Below are 16551 nucleotides of genomic sequence, written 5' to 3' on the forward strand. Positions count from 1 at the left end.
CGCGCCGCTCTTCGCGCCCTTCCCAGTGGTGAGTGGGGTGGCCCCCCGCCCGCCGCTCACCCCCTGCGTGACGCAGACGCCCGCTCCACGCCCACCTTACCCCCCAAGCTCCCTCCTAGGCATCCCCGCTCTCCCCTCGCTTGATGTCCACTCGCCCCTCCTCATCCCTCCTCATCCCTCCCTCATTCTGCCCCACCTGCCCCTCCCCCGTGGGAGAGTTTGGCTCCCGGGCGATGGGAGGTCACGGTGAGCACCTCCCCCCCTTCCCGGCCTTCTGTGCCCGAGGAGAGAAAGGAAAGGGCTACCCCAGCCTGGGGCCTGGGCAGGCCCAGGAAGTGGGGGCTGAGCTGGCTTCTGAGGGGTGAGGGGGAGAATTCAGGTGGAGGAGAGAAGGGCCAGCGGTCTGGGCTGGGGGCACAGGTGCGGAGGGCAGCCAGGCCCCGGAGTTTGGGGATGGTGGTCGTGCAGCTTACTGGGGGGGAGGGGAGGATGGGAAGGTGGGGTCCAATGAAAGTGGCCTGTGGCCTTTGGGTGGGAGATGATTAGATTTTTAGAAAAAAACACCAACAAAACACCTTGAGCGGTGTGTGGAGAGCCCAGAGGTCCCCCAGGTCGGGAGCCCAGTGAGGACATGGAGACACATGGTGGCTGGACCGTGGACTGAGCACTAAGAGGGCCCCTGGGGGCTGAGGGGAGGCTGGGGGTGTGGAGAGAGAGGGCTAAAGGGGAACCTTGACCTGAGCCCTGGGTGGCCCTGGGAGGGGTTGGAGGTGGGCGGAGGGCCCCTCCCTGTCTGCATCCTCGCTCTGGTGTCTGGAGGCTGGGGTGGCTCCCCCAGTCCCTCACGCCCGTGGCCTCCGCCCTCACAGTACAACAGCGCCCTGGCCGGCGTGCCAGCCTCCGCCACGGTGGAGCACAGGCCGCTGCCCAAGGACTACATGATGGAGTCCGTGCTGGTGACCCTCTGCTGCTGCCTGCTCACCGGGCTCATTGCCATCGTCTACTCCCATGAGGTGGGTGGGGCGGGGCGGGGCGGGCCCTGGGTACAGCCGCTGGTCTCTGGTGGCCCGGGTGGGGGTCCACACAGCATCTGGGGCTCTGGGGTTTCCCTCTCAGGAGGGCGGCAGGGGTGGGGACATCAGAGCCAGCGGTCTGTGGGGCCCTGGCCCCTGTTCCGTCTCTGCCCCCTGCCACTCAAGATCCACTCCAGGAAGTTTGGCTAAAAGTTCACGTGACGGAGTGACAAGGCCCGAGGAACCGCCCACCCCAGGGGGGGTTTGTGTGTAATGGGGTAGAGACCGTCGTCCCCGGCCCATCCACTCATTCCTCCGTCCATCCACTCATTCCTCCGCCCATCCACTCATTCCTCCGTCCATCCACTGGACATTTGTCTAGCCGCCTGTCCGTTCACGCCCTGCCCGCCCACCGTCGTGCTAGCTCGCTCCGTCCTGTCTCCCCTCCTGACGGTTACCCCTGCGCTAGGTTGCACTCTGGGCTCAGTGACGCCAACGTGAGAACGTTCTAGTAGACAGAGTAGGCAAGCCTGTGGGGGCGCTGCCTGCGGCTCACCTGGCCATAGCCGGACGTTTGTCTAGCCACCTGTCCGTTCACGCCCTGCCCGCCCACCGTCGTGCTAGCTCGCTCCGTCCTGTCTCCCCTCCTGACGGTTACCCCTGCGCTAGGTTGCACTCTGGGCTCAGTGACGCCAACGTGAGAACGTTCTAGTAGACAGAGTAGGCAAGCCTGTGGGGGCGCTGCCTGCGGCTCACCTGGCCATAGCCCTGACACCCCGACTCATCAGGCCCCCCAGTCATAAGCCAGCGGGGACTGTAGGCAGCTCTCCAGACAGCTTAGAGGTGAGGCTCTGGACGCCACTGCCTGCCTGTGAATTCTGGCTCCGCCATCAGCTGTGTGGCCCTGGGTGGGTCCCTTAACCTCGCTGAGACGTTGCTTCCTCATCTGCAAAGCGGGGGCAACACGGACAGCAGCCTCAGGGGAGTTGTGAGGACTGTAGGTGAGGCCAAAGCGTGGCTCCAGGCCCCCGGCGAGTGCCCGAGCTGGCAGCCATCACGTCCATTGCTCCTGCTCCCTTATGCGCGGTGGCCTGGGCAGGTCCCCACCTCCGGGTCTGCGCACGGGGCAGGGCCTGGCCCCGACGGGGCTGCAGCGGGCAGGAGCGGGCTCTCGCGTCTGCCCCCCTCACCCTGCCCCTCGCCCCGTCTCGTTGCAGACCCGTGCCGCCCTGAGCAGGGGCGACCTGGCCCAGGCCGAGGAGGCCTCTCGCAAGGCGCGCTCGCTCGTGCTCTTCAGCCTGCTCTTCGGGGTCTTCGTGTCCACCAGCTGGGTCATCTACGTGGTGGTGGCTCTCTACCTCCCTTGAGGACTAGTGGCTCCTTCGGGGATGCCAGGAGGCCCAGGGACACCCGACCCGGCCGGACTCTGTGGACTTTTATGCCTGCTGGTCGCTGTTGCCTACGGAGGGGAGCTAGGGGCAGAAGAGGGTGGGGTTTGTCCAACTGTGGCTGGGCTTCGGCCCCTATGGGTGGCCTCGGGCGGTGTCCTAATCTGAGGTGGCCCCCGGGCCCAGGCCCAGCTGTGGGATGGGGCTCCCAGAGGCCCACGTCTTCGGCGCCTCTCCTGAGGTCTTCCTGGGACTGTGTTGCCTGGGCCCCGTGGCCCTTGCCTTTACTTTACCCCTGGGACACCATCAGAGGGACCGGAGCTCTCACCGTGCTGAGCCGTCAGGAAGGACGCTGCAAACTCCGGCCTCCCCACCTCCAGCCTAGCTCGGTGATCGCCGGGCGGAGCTGCGGTGGGGTCATGGGCAGCTCCTGGCTGGTGGTTCTGCGCCTCTGCCCCATCCCGGGACAGACTCTCTCATGCTGTCCCCTTGTCCAGAAATTGAGGCCCCCATGTCTGGCCCATAAATAAGGCCACCACCCTGGGCAGAACTGCACAGGGCAGCGTTTGGCTGTCGGGCCAGCGGCATCTGCCAACAGCTGGCTCCCAGCCCGCGCCCGAGATGCCGTTCGCACACGGGCAGCTCTGGTGGGTGCCCGGGTGTTGCTCACTGTGCGGCCCCCGAGGTGCAATATGCTTCTCCCTAGACCGACTTCTCCAGGGGCTTCTTGACCAGAAACTTTCTCCTCGCTGCCTCCTGGCTTCCGCTCACTACCTCTTCCTACGGGCGCGTCAGCTCTGCCCGCTCCAGCTGCGTTTTCTGCTCTCTCTGTCCCTAACTTTATTGCCCAAAGATGGAAGATCAGTTGGGTCCCCATGTGGTGAGGGTGACTCTGATTGGGAAGCACTGTCACCAGGTCACCCCAGAGGCTGCTGGACAGCCTACAGAGCTGTCTGTACACTGGTGCCCTTGTCAGACGCCTGGCACCCCAGTCCAGTTGGCTGTGGTCTGAGAACGGCCCCTCATCTTACCAAGATTCAAACCGTCTGCAGAGGAGGGTCCCCAGGGAACTCCCAGCGGGGGACTTGTAACTGACAGTCACTGTCGCGGCTTATCCAGCCCCGAGAACAGTCCTTGCTTTCGGTTTCTTGTTTCTCAAGGAAATTGGGGCGATGGCACAACCTGCCCCCTGGAGGCACAGACGGACTCAGTGAGAGAACCCCGGGGTGTCCAGCGCAGGGCTTGGCTTGTGGTGGGCGCCTCGGGAGCGCAGCTGCTGGGTACGGGCGGCAGGAAATTCTGTTGGGACCTCCACAGCCAAAAGTGATGGGAGCCTGGGGGGTAAGGGTTTACCATGAGCTTCGGGACGGCCAGGGCAGACAGGAACCCATCCATGGGCGTCTTCCTGGGGAGGAGTCTGGAGCTGTCACCAGATCCTCAAATGGGCCTGTGACTTGACAGTTAAAAACCATGAGCACTGAGAGAGAAGGGGGCCTCCACTGAGCCATAGAAGATTGACAGTTCAAGTTGAACTGGGTGCTTTCTGCGCACCCACTGTGTGCTGCTCACAGCCGGAACACCGGGAGCTGACGCACACTGTCCCATCTCAGCCCTTGAGGTGCCAGGGAACTGGTGAGGAGTGGATGAGGGTGTAAGTGATGAGCTACGGTGCTGGGACCCTGACAGGTGGCCTCGCGTTCTGGGCCACAGGGCTGGTCCCGATTCAGGACGTCAAAAACTAAAACGTATGGCAGCCACAAAAAAGGTGGAAACAATTTTTTAGGGATCAATAGATGCCAAAATGTACTTGGTAGAATTTAACAGCCGCAGGTGTTCTTACTAAACTCTTAAGTACTTAGACTAGCATTCCTTAACCTTTATATGTGAAATACCTGGGAAATCTTATTAAAATGCAGACTGATTTGGTCAATGAGAGTCTGCATTTCTAATGAGCTCCCAGGTGAGTCCTAGATTGTCTTTTATCGATTCAGAGTTCTTTACGCAGCCCAGGTGAGTCCTACATTAGATACAGGCACTGGTGTCCTTGTCTGGTTTGGTATCTGCTGCGGCTGCTACGGGCACGTTAAGTGGGAAATTAAAACCATTAAAACCTGTTATGATCAGGATCAACCCATGGGTGCCCCCTACTGTCTACTACTCCACATTGTTTCGAGGTTCTAGCTAATGTAAAAACGAAGTGAAATCTGTCATGTGAAAATTAGGAGACAACTTGAGTTTCTAGCTAGAATCCCCGAGCCAATGAAAAAATCAGGACAAGAGAACTCAGTAAAATAGTTGGGTACAAAAGAAATATACAATAGTGAATAGCAACAATCAGTTAAAAGTGGGAAATATTTTAAATTCCACCCACTATAGTGATAAAAACAGTAAAATCTAGGAGTTAATAATGATCTGGACCCGAGTGAAGAAAACGCTTTTTAAAAAATTATCAAAAAACCAAAAACAAATAAGCTGAACAAAATAGATAGGAAGATGTACTATTATAAAAATATCTAGTCTCTTTAAAGAAATTTAATGAAATTCCAACAAGAAAACCAAGTTTTTAAAACTATGACAAAAATGTTTTTAAAAATTAACATGGAAAGGAAACGTATAAAAACTGCTAATGACGTTTTTAAAATGTTGAATGAGGGTAGATTTTCCTCACCAGATAGTAAAACTTACCATAAAGCTACAATAACCAAGACAGCGACAGATCAGTGAAAAATAACAAAGTCCAGCAAACATCCTAAGTATGTATGGGGAGTTACTATCTGATCAAAGAGGCATTTTAATGGAGTCAGGGGGGGCTCATATGAAGCAGAGTTGCCTGTTTGGTTGGAAAAAAATATTTTCGTATGCAAAAATCCAGATGGGTTAACGAAGTACAGTATAAAGCTCTAGCCCCAGAAGGCAGCTTAGGAGGACACCCAGCTCCAGGGTGCTGGGGAGAACGGAGAGAGGAGAACCAGAGAGGGGAAGCCTGAGGTTTGACTTCAGAAAAGTACAGATTTAAACCATGAGTTGATTTTACTTATCAGGTTAAGAAAAAAACGAGAAAGCTTGAATACATCCACAGGGGAAGGACTGGACACAGAGCCTCGCATGTGTTACTGGTGGGTATGCAGCCACAGCCTTTGTGGGAAGTAGACTGATGGTGTCTTAGTAACATATGTAGCATGTATTTATGTGCATGTATGTGCAAAGAACACGGACTTCCAAACTGCTGATAGTGGCGGCCCGGGGACTAGGAGCTGTGCAATGCGTTGCTGAATTTAAAAATAGGATGTATTCGTGTGTGCTGTAATTAAAACACAAGCTGAAATGTGCACGCCTTTCGACTCAGCAATTCCAGGTTTAGGATTCAGCCTGCTGGCCCGAGGCTCCCGCGGTGGAGAGGTAGCTGGGGCGAATCTGAAACGTTGAGTGCAACAGAAAAATTCCGATGAGGTGCATCCTGACTTCAGAGGTGTTAAAACGTTTGTCAGGGAACTCTAGTGTGGCTTGGGGGTTTCACCTGACAGTGGGAAGGAGCCTGGCCGAGGAAGCTGTGAGCACATGCACGTTACAGCCCAGTGAGAGGCTGTGGGGCTGCAGCCCACCAGGAGTGGATGGTGTTCTGGTTGCTCCTCATACTCATCCACCCCTGGGATTTGTCGGTCTTACAAGTTTTAGCACGTCTGGTGGTTAAAACTGGAGTGGCATTTCGGTGTGGCTTTAACCTGCATTTCTCTGATGACTAATGTTGAGCCTTTTATCCTATGTTTATCGGCTATTTGGATATCTTTTTCTCTGATGTGCCTGTTCAAGTCTCTTTGATGCTGGATTGTCTTTTATCGATTCAGAGTTCTTTATGCAGCCCAGGTGAGTCGTACATTAGATGCAGGCACTGGTGTCCTTGTCTGGTTTGGTATCTGGCAACGCTGGTTTTGTAAAATGAGTTTGGAAGTGTTCTCTCCTCATCTACATTTTGGAAGAGTTTAAGAATTGATTGTAATTCTTCGCTGACTGATAGAATTCATCAGGCAAGCCGTCTGGTTCTAGATCTTGTTGGAAGGCTGATTACTGATTCAATCTCCTTACAAGCAATTGGTCTGTTCAGATTTTCTATTTCTTCATGATCGTTTTGGTAGCTGTAGGTTTCTAGGAATTGATCCATTCCTTCTAGGTTGTCAAATTCGTTGGTGTATAGTTGTTCATCGTGGACTCACGGTCCTTCGCATTTCTGTGGTATCTGTTGTACCATCTCTTTCATTTCTGATTTTGAGGTGTTTTTTTTTTGTGAATCTAAAGATTTGCCAATTTTATTTTTTCAAAGAATCAGCTCTTCATCTCATCGATCCTTCCTATTGCCTTTTTAGTCTCCATTTTATTTATTTCCATTTCCGATCTTTATTTCCTTCTCCTAGTAACTTTGGGCTTTGTTCTTTTTCTAGTTCCTTAAGGTGTAAAGTTAGGCTGTTTGAGATTTTTGTTTCTTGATGTAGCGAGGCATTTATTGCTATGAACTTCTCTCTTAGAACTGCTTTTGCTGCATCCCGTAAGTGTTAGCATGTTGTATTTCCGTTCTCACTTATCTCAAGGTATTTTCTGATCTCTTGGTTTCCTCTTTGACCCATTGGTCGTCCAGTTGCATGTTGTTTAATCTCCACCTATTGTGAATTTTCCAGTTTTCCTGTGATCGCTTTCTAGTTTCAGACCGTCGTGTCGGAAAAGATGGACAATGTGACTTCAGTCTTCTTAAATTTAGTAAGATCTGTTTTGTGGCCCAACACAGGATTTATCCTAGAGGATGTTCCCTGTGTGCTTGAGAAGGTGTTGGTTTGGGATGGAATGTTCTGTATATCTGTTAAGTGCACACGGCACAAAGTATTATTTAAGGATGTTTCCTTATTGACTTTTCTGTCTGGATGCTGTAAGTGGTGTAGCAGAGTTCTTTACTTTGACTGTATTGCTGTCTGTTTCTCCCTTTAGATGTTAGTATTTGCTTTCTAAATTTAGGTGCTCCAATGTTGGGTACATAAACATTTACAAATGTTATATTCTCTTGTTGGATTGTCATTTTTTTCTACACATCTTTTGTTGGGTTTATTCCTAGTATCTTAAGACTTTGTGACACCAGTATAAATGGGATCCTTTAAGAATTGTTTTCTAATTTTTGATTGTATGTAGGAACATGTTTCATTTTTTATCTGATTGTACATCCAACCATCTCTTAGATTCTCTCAGAAATCTCAGAGTTTCCGTGCTGCCTTGGCTAGGATCTCCGGTACAGCAGCAGACAGGTCGTTAGTGGGATCCTTACCTCATTCTGATTTTAAAGGGGCCGCTTTGAATATTTCACCGCTAAGTATAATCTGGCGTAGGATTTTGGAGGGTAACATAAGATTAAGGGAGTTTTTCGCTTTCTGGTTAGAAATTGTGAATGGCTGTCGCGTTTCTTAACAGAGGCCTTCCTGACATGACATGGTGTCTGTGAACATGGTGCCTTCAGGAGAGGCTAGGCCGCGTTGTGGAACGTTATAAACCCTGAAGTCCCAATAGCTTAGCACAAGTTCATTTTTCATTCAGGTAGAGTCCAGTGTGGGAAAGTGGGAGTGGTCCCTGTCTGGGCTTCCTCTGCTTGGGACTCTGTCAACCCCTGGAATCTGCGTCATGGTGGGGACAGAGCATGGAAGTGGCACACTCATTCTCAAGTCCCCAGCCCGAAGTGACACTTACCTGCTCCTCAGATCTCACGGGCCGGGCCTACCTGGAAGGGGCTGGGAAGTGGTCTTCCTTGCACTTAGGAAGGAGCAGCACACTAGATGGGGGCGCCCCGCCCACATCCGGGTCTAGCATACAGGGTCAAGTGCGCTCACCAGCTTACTGACGCCTCTCATCCCGACTTGGTCGGGGCGTATTGGGGTTGCTAAGATACTTGAGTTTTTGCATTGTCATTTGCCTGTAATTATCTTGCACTGTCTGGGTTTGGCGTCAAGGTCGTATTCTGCTCGTAAGTGGGGTTGAGACGTCTTCCCATCTGTTCTTGGTGTTTGTGGAAGGCTGAAGTTATCTGCTTCGCATAAATTACCTGCTAAGCCTGTCTGGACCTGATGTTTGTGAGTGGATTTCAAAGCAGATTTAAAGTACCTCTTCTTTGTAGCACTTACGCGGCTGTAAATGTTTCGCTTGTGTGATTTTCAAATTAAGAGGCCTGAATGGGGTGAAGCCGTTTGCAAAGCGCCCGGTGCTGACACATGCTCGTGTGGCGGCAGCTCACTAGACGCTCACTGGGCTTTCGTGGACCTTATGAGATAGAAGCGGGCATCACCTCACTTCAGCTGGGGAAACGAGGGAACAGAAGGGACCACTTACCTGAGGTCACCTGGCTCATTAGCCGCAGAGCCAGGACCGAAGCCCGTATCAGCCAAGGGCCAGGCTCCTTTAGCATGTCCCCAGCAAACGCAGGGTGAGACTGACCCAAAGTTTCTCTCACGTGGCTCCTAAATCATGTACCCCAGCGAGCAAAGGCATGATGGGCTACATGGCCGCTGCGCCTCAGAAGCCCACCTGTGGGTGGGCCTGGATCCGAGCCCCTTAGGGCGCTGGTTAAGCATGCAGCCCCTAGGCTCGAGGGGACTCGGCAGGCCGCCTAAATAAGCTGATGCCAGGGACTACATCCTCTTCTGCCGGAACCGCCCCCGCAGCAGCCAGCGGGTCCGGGGTAAGTGACCTGTGCCCTTTGTGCACCAGGAGCCCTGTCTGCGGGGAGGTCGCAGAAAAAGGAGACAGCTTGAACTGACTGTCACTTAGACATATGTGACGTGCTGCACACACATTGGCGGCTTTCACGTGTTTATTTTCCTTTCATATAAAAGTTACAGGTTTGAAATGTCTGCAGGAAGATGCCACTATCAGCCAGGTTAGTTGGGAATATATATTACAATGTAACATTGGGGAGGTGTGGGGGAGGCGCTTCTCAGAACTGGGGTGCCGTTCAGACGCGGCACGTGCCTGCCCGTTCCCTGGCTCCACCCGCACCCGCAGGGAGCTCCGACTCTCTGCAGGGGGCCAAACCGGCCCGATCGCGTCTCGTCTGTCTGTCTGAGGACCGACTCCCATGCCCAGCCCCCAAGACAGACAAACGGCGGCCAGGCTGCAGCGCTGGCCTGGGGTCTGGCAACCCCTAGAGCCAAGAGGGTGTCAGTGAGGTGCGGCGTGCGGTGCCTGTCAGCCAGTAAGTTAAAACGCACGTCACACCTGCTGTCCTCAAGCAGGGGTCACCGGACACGCCGGCCCCTCTGCTCAGACCGCCGAGGGCTCCTGAAGGGGGGTGATGTGTGGGTGCAGGTCTGTTGAGCCCCACCGCCCCGGTCCAGCTCGTGGCTGAGAACAAGGCGGAGGGGCGCAGACGCGCGTCCGTCCATGAGCGGCTGGGTTCTGAGACCGAAACACTGTTAGATTTTGCCCGTGCTACAGGAGACCCCAGGGGCCCTCTGCAACGCGGGGGGGACCACAGTTCCCACGTCCACGGGCCCCGAGTGCCCAGCGGTCCCCGAGCACGCACGGCAGCATTCGGCAGAGCGGGGCGAGGCCGGCAAGGGGAGGGAGAGACTGAAATGAGAGCACTTAAAAAAATCCGGAACAAAGTAAAACCCAACCCCGCACACGCTACTGTTAAGAAACAGCGACTCTGTACACACGCTCCTTAAATAATAAAGTGACGCGTTCCGGCCGGCCACCGGTAGGGTCACCGCTGGGGGACCGGAACCGACATTTCATAGACTCCTCCCCTCTATGTACAGGACGAACAGAAAGAATAAAGACCAGCCCAAGTTGTCTCAATCCAAGCTGCTCAAAAACCCGTGAGGGACTCAAAGGGACATGGTGGTTTCTTTAAAAGCCAAATCTAAATCATCAACAGCCGTGGATGCTGCTGCTTTGCTTTGTTCTGGGCTAAGCACAGTCAGACCGGCGTCTACTGACCAAGTTCCAACCCCAGGAGAAGTGAGCACTCCATCACGCAAAGCGGGACACAGGGCAGCTGTTGGGCTGGCACGGGAGCCCCGCCCGCAGGCCCACGTCGGCTGGCGCGGCACCCTGGCCATGGGAGGCCCCGGCCGGCACCTGTGTGCGGAGCCTACAGACCTAGCCTCAGATTGTCAACCTCGGCAGCAAGAGTGGGTGTGACGAGGGGGAGGGGACGTGACTGCTGCGTAGGGGGAGGGCCTGGTCCCCCAGGGACACTCGTCCTTCCCAGGGGAGCGTGAGCACTGATGGACAGTTCTGGTGAGCAAGAGTCACCCCTGCCACCCACCTGGATGGAGCAGGCAGGTGGGGCCCGCGGGCAGGAGTTTAAGGCACAGGGCACGCGGCCGAGGGCCCCCGCCCCCCCAGGACAGAAACACCCCCCCACTCTCCCCTCTCTGAACGAACCTTCCGGGAGCTGTTGGCCCCCACTCAGGTAAGACATGTTTCTTGGATGGCAAGGTCCTCCCTGGCTCCACCCCTTCCTCCCAGCCCCCGTGACGCTGGATGGTGTGGGGAGGGCTGGCAGCGTCAGGTGGGGGAGACGAAGGGACAAAAAGATGGCAGACGCCACTCCTACTGCTCACGGCTCAGCAAGGGGGGGCCCTGGGGCGCCCACGGGCAGCAGCGCAGCTGGGGCCAGTACCGTGGCAGCAGCGCCAGCCCCAGGGCTGCTGAGACATCACCTGACGTACCTTTCTGGGCCATCTGAGCCGCTCACTAGCCTCCCCCGTCTCCTGTGCTCCCTGCCCACCCAACTCAATGTCCCCTTTGTTCGAGGTTGCTAGGAGCGCAGCCCCCAAAAGGGTCCTTGAGCCTTCGTTCGTTTGTCATTTCGGCAAACGCAAGACCCTGGGACTCAGGGAGGAGTGAAGACCCCCGCTGTTCTGGGGACATCTGGCTGCCGGTGACACCCCTGTGCTGCTCCCGGGCGGAGGGGGAGTGGGCAGAAGGGGGAGAGGGGAAGACAGAAGCGAAGGCAGAAACCAAAACCAAGAGAGAAAACCACCAGTTCACGATCAGCGACGAGACCTGCTTGCCGGCTCCGCCGTGGGCTGTGGGCGCGGCCGCAGGCTTCGGGCTCCGGCCCGGCCGGCCTGTGGCTCTGAGGCCGGGCGCTCGCTGCTGCCACCTAACAGGTCCAAAGTCCCTTCCGGTCTCGGAGCCGCCCGCTGAGCCTCTCCTGAGCGCTCTCCTCGCTCCGGCACCTGCCCTTAGGTCTTCTCTTCCCGGTCTGTTTTCCTCCTTGTTATGTTTCTGGGTTTGATTTTCAGAGAGAGTTCCCATAGGGCCTCCTCGGCCAGGTGGTCACTGAAGTCATTGAAAAAGTTTATGATGTCGTCGTTTCGCCGGATGTCGTAATGCCTGGTGGGGGGAGGAGGGCAGCCGGTGAGAGCCAGTGTGGGCAGCAGCGCGTGGGCTCTAGGCGGTGATGCGGGCGCAGTCCCAGCAAGCTGATGCGGCACGGGCCGCTGCTGCCTGCACTCTACATGGCGGCCCCCGGCACGCGGAGCAGGGACTGGCCCCTAAAGCTGTGCTCTCTGCTCCTTGCACAGTCTCCTCGAGCTGCACCCCTGCATCTGGGCCTGCCCCCCACCGCCCCGGATTCAGGTGGGCCAGAGCTCCCCAACCTCCCCCTCATAGCCAGGCCGGCCACCAGCTTCCTTGTGCAGGAAACGAGAGGACAGCCGGGTGCAGGACATGGGCCACGCTGTGCTGAGCCCGTGCTGCACACTTTGTCATGTCCCCCTGCCAGACTGGACGGAGCAGGTCCCTTGTCACCTCCCACCTCGGCCCAGTCCCGGAGCGGAGGTCCGGAAGCGCCCCCCGGCCCGCAGCACTCACGCCTGCTGGAAGCACCGCATGCTGTCCAGGATGTTGAACTGCTGCCACCGTTTGGAAAAATTCACCTTGCCATCTATATAGTCTGGGTTTCCCAGGTGAACGAAGGTGAGGTCCTGCAGGATGAGCCCCCTGGGAGGACAGAGAGGCCCGGTTACCTCTGGAGAGTGACTCAGGTGGCTGGGTCAACTGAGCCACCAGAGGAGCCACCGCCTGACCGGGCCCAGGCCTCGGGGCCGTGCCCGAGCAGCTACCAAGGCCACGGGCACCCTGAGATGTGTTCGCTTCTTCCGGCGTGGATGCCCGACTCCCCTGGGAAAGCCGGGTCCCGGAGGCTCCGGTGCCCACCTGCTGCAGAGGCCCTCCAGGGACTGTCCCGGCCTGCAGAGGGCTGTCAGGGACCACCTGCTGCAGCGGAAGCTGGAAGAGCTGTGGGTTTGCTCATGCAAAATTCATAAACGCACAGGAAAACATAACGAAACCCCAAAGCAGGGGTAGAGCGGAGAGCGCCGCTCGTTAGCAGGTTCAGGAAGGTGCCTGTAAGCACGAAGGATGCGTGACGGGCAGTCCTTCCACCCAGGGAGGCCTGGCTGACCCTCCCACAGCCTGATGGGAAAGTGGGCCGGCACTGAGGGCCGAAAGGCTGGGGAGTGGGGCTGCGGCGGGGCGTGGCACAGGCCGGGCGTGTGTGTCTCCGCAGGATGTTTCATCAAACGCCCCGCCCTGGGACAGTGCCGACTCTTCTGTCCCTCTCGGGAGAGTCTGTGTCCACTAGCGTGCTAAGGGCGTTGATGAGACCTGCACCAAAGAAGCCTGTTCAGTTTTGATTTTCTCATGCTTAGGTGACCAGGGGACCCTTCCCAGGAAACACCTATTTGCTCCACGCCGGGGACATAGTCTCGGAGCTTCTCATGCCAGGTGCTCTCGGGGTCCCTCAGGCGGTTTAGCATGCAGCCAGGTTTGAGGACTGCTGGAGTATGGCAGGACGCCGCGCGCCTGAACGTGCTAAGGGGCCAGTCAGGGCAGGAACTGGGAGCACGGCTGGGAGACAGGAAAGACGGAACCGTTTTCACTGGACGCCTCTTTTCAGTTTAAAAGTAAAACAGGCTTCTTGCTACATGATTGAAAGTTAAAGTACAATCATCTCAGTTGGAAACCTCTAAGCAGAGTTTCTCTCAGGGAGCGCGATAGATCACCCCCAGAGAAACTGGGGGGCAAGCCCAGGCGGGGGTTCTACTCACAGGTACGGGATGCACGGCGGCTCCACCTCTGCGAGGGCGGCCCGGTAGGCACGGAAGGAGGATGAGCTGTCGATCAGCGTGCAGTACTCCGCCAGGCCCTGGGCAGCGGGCACGCACGGTCTCAGCACCGGCATGGCGCATGGCCGCTCCCCGCCCACCGACTCCTCACACACCCTCTGCCAGTGCTCGCGGGCGCCCATACACACGAACCCAGAACCAGGCCCGGCCCCAGCCCTGGCCGCGGGCAGACCAGGCCTTTTGGGGACAAGCTTATGCCGGCTCAGGACCGTGTCTCTTTTTAATTGGCACCCACCGTGTGTACAGGGCCCGGAGCCTGGGCCCCTGCTTGGTTCTGCTCTGTGCTGCAGCCCAAGCAAGCTCCTGAAGCACCCACCGAACTGTGTCACTGCACCCCCAAGCCTGCCTTTGTTCCTCACTGCTCTCAAGGCCCAGTCCACCAGTGTGGGCAGGTGACTGCGCCTCACCGCTCTTGCAAGCAGCATAGGGTTCTCGCCCAGGGGACTCGGCCAACCCTGCCCCTGCCTGGAACGCTAGCTGCCTGCCTCTTCACCTGCTAGGTGCCTCTCACCCTGGTGCGTCACCACCTCCAGGAAGCCTGCCTCCTCAGGACCTCTTGTGAGTCCCTGGAGCAACCAGTGTGAATGTCCCTCTTCTCCAAACAATACTGTTTTATAACTGTCCCTTTATGTCGTCCTGTGAGATGACTCCCCGGGTGGCCCAGCCAAGGCTCAGCCCTGTGGGCTTTGCCTCCCTTCTGAAGGGACAGCTCCCACAGAGGATAAAGGTCCAATTCCTCGCCAGGCTCCCAAGGCCCTTGTGATTAGAGCCGGTCCCCTCCCCAGTGTTGTGGCCATGCTGGCCTCTGTCCTGCTGCATGGGGGGGACAGGCCCCCACCAGCTCCCACCTCCCCTGGTCTGTGCACTCCTCTGTCCCCCGACAGGGACTCCCCTCCTTTCCTAGGAAACCCCCTGTTCAGGTCTTGGCGAGACCAACACTTTCTCAGGGGGCTCCTGGACTCCAGGCCGGACCGCGGTCACATGGTCGCTCAGTGCCCCATCCTCCTCCCTCTAACACTTACCCAATAAGCCACCCAATATGACATCTGGCCTGATCACAGAACAGCCCCAGTGCCCACGTGGCCCCAGTCCAAAGCGGCCCCTCCAGAAGCATGGGCCGAGGAAGGAGCAGGTGAAGCCAGGACCCAGGTACAGGCCCGAGGAGCAGGCGGCAGGACTCCACTACGTAACAACCCCAGCGCCAACCTCGAAGGCCCGCAGGGGCCAATGACTGGAGGTTGGAAACAGGAGACTAAGGTGGGATGGGCTGCCCCGGTCACCCAGCAGGCTGGTGGCAGAGCAGGGACCTGAGACCAGGTCTCCACTCCTGAGTACGCCCTGCCATAGCCGCCACCCAGGGCCATGCACCTCCTGGCTCCCTCCCCGGCCGCTCACCTCTGAGGTCTGCTTCTGCCACTCTAGCCTGCGGATGGGCGCCGAGTCCAGTGCTGAGAGGATGGCCAGGTAGGAGTTGAAATTGTTGAGCTTCCGTAAATGCTGCAGAGAGAGGCGAGGTGGCCGTGAGGGCAGGGTGGCCGGCCTGGGGCCTCCCGCCTCCCGGGGCAGGGCCTGGAGGGGCGGGCTCTGGGCAGTGCCACGGCTACCTTCATGATCTTGATGAACTTCAGGAGCAGCCGTTCCCTGTCCTGGGCCTTTTCCTGAAGCATGATTATCGACCGGACCCTGTACCAACCAAAGAGAAGACAATGGCCGAGCCGATCTCTTCCTTCAGGCTCCTGGGTGGCCCCGGCGCAGGGGGAGGCGAACATGTGCAGCAGCTGGTCACACGCCCACGCCCACCGAGTGCCCAGGGCTTGCGAGGCACCAAGTGTAGCCCTCGTCTCTGTTCTCAGGGAGCTCACGTCATCCCAGAGAGGCAAGAGGCCACAGAGAAATCTGGTGGCCGGTGGGTGCCCGCCACAGGGATGGGGACCTGACCACACCCACGACAGCTTTGGAGGATCAAGAAGAGCTTTCCTACCACGTGCTGACCCCGAGCCCCACTGAGGCGGGGAGCACTGCGCGCGTGGCCTCAGCACTAGCTCGGCAGAGCTAGTGGGTTCAGAGGCCGCCGTGCAGACAAGACGAGGGCACCTCTCAGAATCTCGGTGGCAACCGAAGCCGAATCCAGCCTCACGCCAGGACCCGCTATGGCTTCACAGCAGCCACTGCTGGTCACTTGGAGGAAGCGCCAGTCTGCTTTGCCTCTTCTGCTCCAGTGAAGCAAACGTAACACCCTGTCCCCTGCCACCGCCTACAGCAGACGTTAGTACGCAACCTGGCGCTCCCTGCTGCGTGTGACTCCTCCGCGACCAGCCCTCGCACGGCCCCTTCCAACGTGCCAGACGCGGCCCGTCCCGGCCGTGCCCTCACTCTCCGCTGCCTACGGTTCACGGTTAATGCCACAGGGCCTCGGAAGGAGCTGGGAGGATGCAAGGCACCTCCTCCCCGGGGCACCTCCTCCTCCCTGCAAAGGAAGCAGCGGCCCACCCAGATGTGCCACCGCACGGGAACTGGGCCCTCGGCCCGAGGCCCCTCTTACCAGTAGGACATGTTGTTGAAGTGCTCCGTGAACTGGGTCAGGTTGGGGCTCTTCTCCTCGTTCTGCTCTTTTGCCCAAAGCAAAACCTCAGGAATCTGAAAAAGGAAGCAGACTGGATAGGGCTGGAGCCCTCTGGCTTCCCTGTGACGGGACAGTTTCTCTCGTTCAGGGACAAGCAGCCCTCCCCCCGCCCGTTCGATGCCATACCTCTATTTTATAAAAGAGCTCAGCATCCAGCAGTGTCAGCTGCTCGGCTATTTCATGGCTGTGAAAATCATGCAAGGTCCCCGGCCTGGAAGACAGAGCACGAGATGAGCGGTGCGTGGACAGGACGCGGGAGCTGGGCTGGTCCTGCACTGTGGCCTCGGAGCTAAGAGGCTGCCATGCCGTCCACCCTCTCCTGCCTCTGCTGGTGGATCTTGTGGGCCCCATCTGGG

General features: G+C 57.3%; 2 protein-coding genes across 2 annotated transcripts in view; one reads left to right on the plus strand and one right to left on the minus strand.

The window, feature by feature from the left end:
- Positions 1 to 6: 6 nt before the first annotated feature.
- Positions 7 to 8486, plus strand: PRRT1B (proline rich transmembrane protein 1B). The gene is made up of 3 exons (XM_015594097.2): positions 7 to 28; positions 870 to 1013; positions 2231 to 8486. Exons 2-3 carry the CDS (start codon positions 939 to 941, stop codon positions 2378 to 2380), a joined length of 225 nt encoding a protein of 74 aa, XP_015449583.1. The 5' UTR covers positions 7 to 28; positions 870 to 938; the 3' UTR covers positions 2381 to 8486.
- Positions 8487 to 9176: 690 nt separating this feature from the next.
- RAPGEF1 (Rap guanine nucleotide exchange factor 1) overlaps positions 9177 to 16551 on the minus strand; it is a 68727-nt gene continuing 61352 nt past the window's right edge. Inside the window, exons 18-24 of the mRNA XM_015594238.2 lie at positions 16322 to 16406; positions 16115 to 16209; positions 15177 to 15255; positions 14968 to 15069; positions 13495 to 13592; positions 12257 to 12385; positions 9177 to 11776 (exon numbers count right to left, since the gene is read on the minus strand). Coding sequence (XP_015449724.2) covers positions 11626 to 11776; positions 12257 to 12385; positions 13495 to 13592; positions 14968 to 15069; positions 15177 to 15255; positions 16115 to 16209; positions 16322 to 16406 — 739 coding nt within the window. The 3' untranslated portion in view covers positions 9177 to 11625. The remainder of the gene's footprint in view (positions 11777 to 12256; positions 12386 to 13494; positions 13593 to 14967; positions 15070 to 15176; positions 15256 to 16114; positions 16210 to 16321; positions 16407 to 16551) is intronic.

Source organism: Pteropus alecto, unplaced genomic scaffold, assembly GCF_000325575.1.
Source record: "Pteropus alecto unplaced genomic scaffold, ASM32557v1 scaffold67, whole genome shotgun sequence".
In the NCBI taxonomy this organism is placed as follows: domain Eukaryota; kingdom Metazoa; phylum Chordata; class Mammalia; order Chiroptera; family Pteropodidae; genus Pteropus; species Pteropus alecto.

Excerpts from the sequence above, each read along its gene's own strand:
- PRRT1B (XM_015594097.2), top strand. The coding sequence starts at position 939 with ATGATGGAGTCCGTGCTGGTGACCCTCTGCTGCTGCCTGCTCACCGGG. Across the intron at positions 1,014-2,230 it reads CCATCGTCTACTCCCATGAG|ACCCGTGCCGCCCTGAGCAG; the intron begins GTGGGTGGGGCG and ends GTCTCGTTGCAG.